Source organism: Bufo bufo, chromosome 7, assembly GCF_905171765.1.
Source record: "Bufo bufo chromosome 7, aBufBuf1.1, whole genome shotgun sequence".
NCBI lineage: Eukaryota > Metazoa > Chordata > Amphibia > Anura > Bufonidae > Bufo > Bufo bufo.
In genome coordinates this window covers 231128900-231138413 of record NC_053395.1, presented here as the reverse complement: position 1 = coordinate 231138413, position 9514 = coordinate 231128900, and the positions used below count along the sequence as shown (strand labels likewise).

At 46.7% G+C, this 9514-nt stretch overlaps 1 protein-coding gene across 1 annotated transcript; it reads left to right on the top strand.

Annotated features, from left to right (window-relative positions):
- Positions 1–4530: 4530 nt before the first annotated feature.
- NIFK (nucleolar protein interacting with the FHA domain of MKI67) lies at positions 4531–8544 on the top strand. The gene is made up of 6 exons (XM_040441031.1): positions 4531–4693; positions 5595–5723; positions 6436–6544; positions 6637–6848; positions 7930–7992; positions 8061–8544. The coding sequence occupies exons 1-6, from the start codon at positions 4583–4585 to the stop codon at positions 8247–8249; spliced, it is 813 nt and encodes a 270-aa protein (XP_040296965.1). The 5' UTR covers positions 4531–4582; the 3' UTR covers positions 8250–8544.
- The last annotated feature ends 970 nt before the right edge of the window (positions 8545–9514 follow it).

Here is a 9514-nt window from a genome sequence, read left to right as displayed (position 1 = left end):
TCTAACAATCAATTGTCGTTGCGACAGTTATCAGCAAAACTGGTCACCTTGTTTTGCCTGATTTCTTGCAAAAGAGTGTCGGATGTACGGGCCTTGGACCACGACGCCCGTTCATTTACTCCGGAGGGGGTTATGTTTAACTTTTCCCGTCGTACAAAAACAAACATCCGCTCAGTGTCTTATCCGTTTTTCCCCTCTTCGCCACAGCTGTGTCCAGTGGCCTGCCTGCAAGAATACGAATCGCGCATGTCGGACTTGCGTTCTTCGGTTTTCCCTCACCTGTTTATTTCATTCCGCGGGCCCTTCGCCCCAGTTGCCAGCGTTACGCTCTCTCGGTGTGTCAAGTGGATCTTGTCCCTCTCTGGTATGGATACATCCATTTTCACCGCACACTCGGTTCGGAGCGCGGCGGCCACTTCCATGACAGTGTCAGGAGCTTGTTTGGAGGATGTCATGAAATTGGCGGACTGGTCTAGAGTTTCCACCTTCCGAGAATTCTATTTTCGTCCTCCGTCTCATGCTTTCTCTTCTGTGGTGGCAAAACTTTAAACTTGTAATATGAGCCTCCGTGTCCTGATATAAAATTACATGATTTTCTTATTTTATGACGTAAAGTCATGATTTTATGAAGGACACGGAGGCAAGTATTGCCTCACCCCTCTTTTTTGTTCCCTCCCTGGTTTGGGGGGGTTTCATTTTGATGATCTGTGTATTGCCTCATCCGTCTTGTAGTTTCTGTTTTGACCCGTGACTATCTTACTGTCTGTGATGATGATCCCTGATGGGTTCTCAATGCTTCTTTATCGAACATTTTTTTCCATAGGTTGAAGATGTCAAGCCTTGGAGAACATGATACAGCGCTTCTTTGATTCCGAGGTCCGGTTTTCCTTGTAGACGATGTTACTGTTCCAGTTAAAGGTTTTCACGGGCGAGAGTTTCTTCAGTCGTTCCGGTTGTTTTCGCCAGGAAGATTTTCGTTCAGCAAGTTGCTCAGATTCGGCTGATGGCAGTGCACAAAGAATGAGGAGGATCCCAGTGGGAAGAGGCCATATATACTGGGACTGAGGAAAGGGGGGCTGTTACCATGTTTTTTTCTGTTATACCTCAATGTTTCTTTGCTGCTATGGTAGATTCAGTAAAGAGAGAGACAGCAATATGAGCCTCCGTGTCCTTCATAAAATCATGACTTTATGTCATAAAATAGGAAAATCATGTAATTTCATCCTTTATGCTCCCTGTAATATTTCCATATCTCTCATTTAGTCCACCTCACTTGCATACCCACTTTCCAACAACCACTACATAATCTTTTCTGTGAGACACCTGTTTGGTAAAAAGTACCCTTTCCACCACTTAAAATGTCAGTACAGGGGTGCTCTTACCAAAAGTGGGTCACTTCTTGGGGTTTTTTATTTCTGGGGACCTCAGGAAATTTTTTAAATGCGACATGGCAGCTAAAATCCATGTCTGCCATTTCAGGCCTGCAAAAAACATATTTTGTACTTTGCCTGTAGTGGCCTGCTGTGCGCCAATACAGCAGGCTACGAGCACATATGGGTTGTTCGCAAAATGTGGAGAAAATGGGGAACATATACTGGGGTGCATTTTCTCCTTTAACCCCTTGTGAAAGTGAAAAATTGGGGTCTGCTAGTAATTTTTCATTTTTACAAATGTGTGATTTGAAATCCTCTCTCTAGTATTTCTGCCTTCTGTGAGACACATGTTTGGTAAAAAGTACCTTTTACACCACTTAAAATGTTCGTACGGGGGTGATCTTTCCAAAATGGCGTCACTTCTTGGGATTTTTTATTTATAGGGACCTTAGAATTTTTTTTAAACGTGACATGGCAGCTAAAATCCATGTTTGCCAATTCAGGTCAGCAAAATCCATATTTAGCTTTTTGTATCTAGAGCCCTGCCATGCGCCCATACATCATTTTATGAGCACATATTGGGTGTTGGCGTATTCGGGGGGAGATGGGGACCAAAATTTGGGGTGAATTTTGTCCTGATACCCCTTGTGAAAGTGAAAAATGTGGGTGTAAAGCAACTTTTTTGGGAAAAAAATGTAATTTTTCATTTTCACAGCCAAGCGTTTCCTAATTCTGTGAAACGCTCGATGGGTCAAAGTGCTCACTACACACCTTGGAATATTCCTTGAGGGGTGTTGTTTCCAGAATGGGGTCACTTTTTGGGGGTCTCCACTCTAGGGTTACCTCAGGGTGTGTTCAATTGCAAGATGACGCCTGTGAATTATTCCGGTGAAATCTTCCTTCCAGAAGCCATTTGGTGCTCCTTTGCTTCTGACCCCTGTGGTACGCCCATATAGCAGTATACAAGCACATATGGGGTATTGCTGTAATCAGGAGAAAATGGGAAATAAATTAGGGGGTGCATTTTCTCCAGTTTCCCCTTTTGAAAGGGAAAAATGTGGCACTAAATTAAATTTTTCTTAAAAAAGTTGCAATTTTTCATTTTCACAGCCAATTCCATGTTTTACCTTTGAGGACAAAGTTCTCACTACACATCTTGAGATATTTCTTGAAGGGTGTAGTTTCCAGAATGGGGTCACTTTTTGGGGATTTCCACTCTAGGGGTACCTCAGGGTCTCTTTATATGCGACATGGTTCCCAAAAGTCAATCCTGCAAAATCTGTCCTCCAAAAGCCCTATGGCGCTACTTCCCTTTTGGACCCTGCCATGCATCCATACATCATTTTATGAGCACATATTGGATGTTGGCGTATTCGGGGGGAAATGGGGAACAAAATGTTTGTTTGGCTGTTAATCCTTGCTTTGTTACTGGAACAAATGGATTAAAATGAAAAATCTGCCAAAAAAGTGAAATTCTGAAATTTCCTCTCCATTTGCCATTCACTCTTGTGGAACACCTAAAGGGTAAACAACGTTTGTAAAATCAGTTTTGAATACTTTGAGGGGTGTAGTTTCTAAAATGGGGTGATTTATGGGTGGTTTCTAATATGTAAGCCCCCAGAAAGTGACTTCATAACTGAAGTGGTCTTGAAAAATTTGGATTTTGGAAATATTGTTAAAAATGTTAAGATTTGCTTCTAAACTTCTAAGCCTTGTAACATCCCCAACAAAAAAAAAATGTAATTTTCAAAATGATCCAAACATTAAGTAGACATATGGGGAATGTAAAGTAATTACTATTTTTGGAGGTTTTACTATCTATTGTAAAAGTAGAGAAATAGAAATTTGGAAATTTGCTAATTTTTCAAAATTGTTGGTAAATTTGGTAATTTTTTTATAAATAAACTAAATATAATTTGACTCCATTTCACCAGTGTCATGAAGTACGATATGTGACAAGAAAACAATCTCAGAATGGCCTGGATAGGTAAAAGCGTTTTAAAATTATAACCACATAAAGTGACACGTCAGATTTTCAAAAAATGGCCTGGGCAGGAAGGTGAAAACAGGCCCGGGGTTGAAGGGGTTAATTTATTTTTATTTTTTACTGTTGTCCTATTAGCGGTTCGCCGCTAGATGGCGTTTCCGCAGTATGTTGCAGTTGTTATGTTAAAGGGCTTCTGTCACCCCACTAAAGTGATTTTTTTTTTTTGTTTGGCTAGTTAAATTACTTATCCTGCGATATATGAAAATATAATTGTGTTACTTACTTTGATCCAGCAGTTTCTTCAAAAAACGAAGTTTTATAATATGTAAATCCGGTCTCTACCAGCAAGTAGGGCGGCTACTTGCTGGTAGCTGCTGCAGAAATCCGCCCCCTCGTCGTGTTGATTGACAGGGCCAGCCGTGATCTCCTCCTCCGGCCAGCCCTGTCGGCATTTCAAAAATCGCGCGCCTGTGTTGATTCGGTGCAGGCGCTCTGAGATGAGGAGGCTCGTCTCCTCAGCACTCCCTCAGTGCGCCTGCACCGATGACGTCTTCTATTTCGGTGATGTCATCGGCGCAGGCGCACTGAGGGAGTGCTGAGGAGACGAGCCTCCTCATCTCAGAGCGCCTGCACCGAATCAAAACAGGCGCGCGATTTTTGAAATGCCGACAGGGCTGGCCGGAGGAGGAGATCACGGCTGGCCCTGTCAATCAACACGACGAGGGGGCGGATTTCTGCAGCAGCTACCAGCAAGTAGCCGCCCTACTTGCTGGTAGAGACCGAATTTACATATTATAAAACTTTGTTTTTTGAAGAAACTGCTGGATCAAAGTAAGTAACACAATTATATTTTCATATATCGCAATATAACTAATTTAACTAGCCCAAAAAAAAAAAATCACTTTAGTGGGGTGATAGAAGCCCTTTAAAGATTCACCAACAGATGACACTTTTTGAGGATCTTTAATTGTTATTATGAAGATCTACCACCAGGGGTCCCTTCAATTAGAAAATAGCTGATGTAATTATAAAACTTTACCGACAGGTGTCGCTTTATGAAGACGCGGCAGCAGGTCTTGTGCTTCCTTTGCTATTTCGCACATATCCGCTAGATGTCACTAGTCAGCAGGGTGTCGCTGGAGGTGTGGCGAGTTCCTCCGGACGCTGGGTGGCGCTGCTGCTGCTCACATCCACGTGTTCCGGCCGGACTGTGGTGGTGGAGATGGCGCAGAGTGAGGAGCCGCGGAGCTCCGGGGGCCCCCTGATCTCCCTGGACCCCAAACTGCAAGAGGAGTTCACGAAGAAAGTGCAGAGAGTCCGCAATAAACAGCAGGTAACGCCGACTGACCGGCTGCGGTGGGTGTGCTGTACATACATGTATACATACGTGTGACCGGCGGTATATGTGTGCTCTATAGGGCTGCAGACTACATACATGTGTAGCGTGTGCCCGGGGGAGGGGTACAGGCTACATACGTGTGCCGGGGGGGAGGGGTACAGGCTACATACGTGTGCCGGGGGGGGGGGGGGGGGGTACAGGCTACATACGTGTGCCGGGGGGGGGAGGGGTACAGGCTACATACGTGTGCCGGGGGGGGGAGGGGTACAGGCTACATACGTGTGCCCTGGGGGGGGAGGGGTAAAGGCTACATACATATTCTACATACGTGTGCCCGGGGGACAGGTGCTGACTGTGCATATACGTGTGGCCCGGGGAGTGCCGCCCGTGTCTCCTGAGAAGTATACATCCATGTAGTATGTGCTCTGGCCATGTTGGGCTGTTACTTCCATTACTGCAGCGTCTCCTGATTCCTCCGTGTTGTGATCAGTGGCGCCTGCATCCGTTATTGGTGACTCCCGCGGCGTTCCATTCGTTTCTACGCAGCGTTACATAGATTGCGCCGTAGATTGTTGTTGTGGCATATGTGAGAGGCGCCGCTGTTCTCTGTGGTCTCAGGACAGGTCCTGGGTTTATAAGTTTGGGAGTTACGGCGGGGGAGGTGATGGACTGCGCCCCCCCCCGATCGCCTCCTCTCTCTCCGGTTATTTAGCGGAACATGGGGGGAGGGGCTGTCATGACGAGTGATGATGTCACTGCCTCCGCATCATGTGGGGTCTGCTCAGTCCTGGTGCACACACTGATCTCCCTGTATAATGTGAGAGAGTGCCGAGCATGCAAGTCAATGGGGGGGAGGCGGTCTGTGATCTGTTACTCATAACTTCTACCCCCTCAGGCGGAGACCCTCACCCCCGGCGTTCTGTACCTCGGACACATTCCCCGCGCTTTGGCTGAACCACAACTGAAGGAATATTTCAGCCAATTTGGAACAATCACCCGAATCCGGCTGTCCAGAAGCAAGAAGGTAACATAATCAGCAGCAGAACAGTGAGTGCAGCTCTGGAGTATAATACAGGATGTAACTCAGGATCAGTACAGGATAAGTAATGTATGTACACAGTGACTGCACCAGCAGAATAGTGAGTGCAGCTCTGGAGTATAATACAGAATGTAACTCAGGATCAGTACAGGATAAGTAATGTATGTACACAGTGACTGCACCAGCAGAATAGTGAGTGCAGCTCTGGAGTATAATACAGGATGTAACTCAGGATCAGTACAGGATAAGTAATGTATGTACACAGTGACTGCACCAGCAGAATAGTGAGTGCAGCTCTGGAGTATAATACAGGATGTAACTGAGGATCAGTACAGGATAAGTAATGTATGTACACAGTGACTGCACCAGCAGAATAGTGAGTGCAGCTCTGGAGTATAATACAGGATGTAACTGAGGATCAGTACAGGATAAGTAATGTATGTACACAGTGACTGCACCAGCAGAATAGTGAGTGCAGCTCTGGAGTATAATACAGGATGTAACTCAGGATCAGTACAGGATAAGTAATGTATGTACACAGTGACTGCACCAGCAGAATAGTGAGTGCAGCTCTGGAGTATAATACAGGATAAGTAATGTATGTACATTTACAAGGTGACGTGATTTCCTCTGCAGAGGAGACTTGTGATCGGAGGTCACCCCTTTATGTCAGTTCTGTTTTTCCTCTTTTTTGCAGACCGGGTGCAGTAAAGGTTACGCTTATGTGGAGTTTGAATGTGATGAAGTTGCTCGGATTGTGGCGGACACGATGAATAATTATCTGTTCTGTGAGCGGCTCCTGAAGTGTAAGTTTTGGCCGTTCCTCTCGTCCTCTCCTTGTGCTGATCCTTTGCTGTAGAGCCGGGAATGATCCTTCCTTCCTTCCTTCTCTCTTCAGGTGAATTGCTGCCCCCGGAGAAGGTCCCCCCCAAGCTCTTTGTCGGCTGTGACTCCATATTCAAGAAGCCGTCTCTGCCGGCGGTGACGAGATACAACATGAAGCGGAGCGCGACGCAGGAGAAGAAAATGAAGATGAAACTCCTGGAGAAAGAGAAGAAACTGCGGAAACGCCTGGCGGAGAAAGGCATCGACTATGACTTTCCCGGATTTGTAAGTGTCAGTGTGGCGTCCGGGCGTGATATGGTTAATACGGCCTGCTGCTTCTTGTACCAGGGACTGGATGAGCCGCTGTAGCCGCGTGTGTTAAAGGGCCGGCGCTGGCCTGTGTAAATAAAGAGCTGTCATTGTAAAAGTCTGCAACTTTGTAACTGGCTTTGTGTTTCAATCCTCTTTCAAAACCTCTGCTTGCTGTCAGTGAGTAGAGACAGTAGGTTAGATTCAGAGGCTGAAAGCTTATACAGACCTCGCACATCTCACAGCTGAGAGTTTGCACAGCCCCAGCACAGGGTTTGTTGCAGTGTGACAGTCTGGAGTCACAAGTGATGTCTACACTGAGCGGTGAGACGTATGAGGCTGTGAACAGATTTTGGTGCAGATTTGCTGTGGATTTCATAATTTGCATCGCAAAGGGGGTAAATCTGTGGAGAAATCTGAGGTGAGGGGGATGAGAAATCCACAGCGTGCTCCTAAAGCCTCATTCACACGTCCGTGCTCAAATCCGTGAGCAGGTGGTCAGTGATGCATCCGTGAAGGGTCCGTGTGTCCGTTTTTTGCTGTCCGTGTTTCACGGACACTGAACAGCTGAAAAATGATTTTCAAAGCATCTCTTCTTAATGATCCGTGAAACACTGATGCAACACAGATGGCATCCGTGTTGCATCCGTAGTTTTCACGGACCCATAGAGATACTGGACGTGATGGGCCCGTGAACACGGACAGAATAGAGCTTGTATCCGCGCTAAAAACACTGAGGTCTTAATACACACATTAAAATGAATAGGTGCGTGTGCTGTCTGTGGAGAACACGTACAGCACACGTCTGTGAAACACTGATGTGTGAATGAGGCTTAATTGCTGCAGGTTTTGTCCGCTGTGTCCTGTAATCTGCGTGTGCATTCAGAGGTAAAGGTTTCTATTCACTGACAGCTAGAAGAGGTATTGAGGCACAGAATGTATTAGAAGGTTCTGCCGCTGTGGATCCGGTCAGACCTTAGGGCCTATGTCTGATGTAATGCAGCCCCTGAGCCGCTGCAGGAGGTGCCCACAGTGATCTTCTGTCTTCTGCCCGCAGGCTGCCAAGAAGAAGGTACAGAGACCGTCCGCGGCTGACGCCGACACCTCCGTGAGCAGTCAGGTGAGTGGACGCTGAGCCACGGGCACCAGACTGCCCCTGTCAGGGACTAATGAGCGCTTTGTGTTTAGGACGTGACCCCGGTGTGCACCCCGGCCGTGCTGGAGAGGAGGAAGTCCGCCCGTCTGGGAGCTGAGGAGGACAGCGACGACGAGATCACGCTGAAGTTACCCGGCGCCAAAACCTCTGAGAAACGAACAAAGCTCGTCAGGACCGAGAAGAGGAAGAAGATCAAGAAACTGAAGTTACAGACAGATTAATAAAGACTGGCGGCCGGAGGAACTTGAGAGCAGCGGCCAGAAGAAAACCCCGGTGGGGAGGGCGCCTCTCCCGAGTACGATGCCCCCGGAGCCCCAGCGGACACAGATGGCAGCACAACAAGGACTCCGTTAAGATTCTGCTCTGCCGCTGGGACCTTGCGCCCCCATTTTTCTTGGTGTCGCCCACATGTTTGTTTTCACTGATGGTCGGGACTTACCTCGCGGCTTCTTTTATAAATGATGTGGATTTTTCTGTCACTAATAAACCAGGATGGTTGTCGCTTTCTGTACCGGTGAGATGGTTGTCGCTTTCTGTACCGGTGAGGTGGTTGTCGCTTTCTGTACCGGTGAGGTGGTTGTCTCTGTAGCTTCTGTCATTTAGATCAAGTCGTTATTTGGGGCTCTCAGTGGGGGAATTATTTGAGGGTGACACGTCTAAGGCCCCTTTCACACAGGCGAGTTTTCCACGCGGGTGCAATGCGTGACATGACCGCATTGTACCCGCACTGAATCCTGACCCATTCATTTCTATGGGGCTGTTCACATGAGCGGTGATTTTCACGCATCACTTGTGCGTTGCGTGAAAATCGCAGCATGCTCTATATTCTGCGTTTTTCACGTAACGCATGCCCCATAGAAGTGAATGGGGTTGCGTGAAAATCGCAAGCATCCACAAGCAAGTGCGGATGCGGTGCGATTTTCACGCACGGTTGCTAGGTGACTATTGGGATGGGGACCCGATCATTATTATTTCCCCTTATAACATGGTTATAAGGGAAAATAATAGCATTCTGAATACAGCATGCATAGTACAATAGCGCTGGAGGGGTTAAAAAAAAAATATATTTTTTAAATCCACTTGTTCGCGCAGCCGGCATCTCTTCTGTCTTTAACTGTGAGCAATAGGACCTTTGATGACGTCACTGCGCTCATCACATGAGTGATGGATCATGTGATGGACCATGTGATAAACGCAGTGACATCATCAAAGGTCCATTTGCTCACAGTTAAAGACAGAAGAGATGCCGGCTGCGCGAACAAGTGGATTTAAGGGGAGTTAAAAAATATATTTTTTTTAACCCCTCCAGCGCTATTGTACTATGCATGCTGTATTCAGAATGCTATTATTTTCCCTTATAACCATGTTATAAGGGAAAATAATACAATCTACAGAACACCGATCCCAAGCCTGAACTTCTGTGAAGAAGTCCGGGTCTGGGTACCAAACATGCACGATTTTTCTCACGCGAGTGCAAAACGCATTA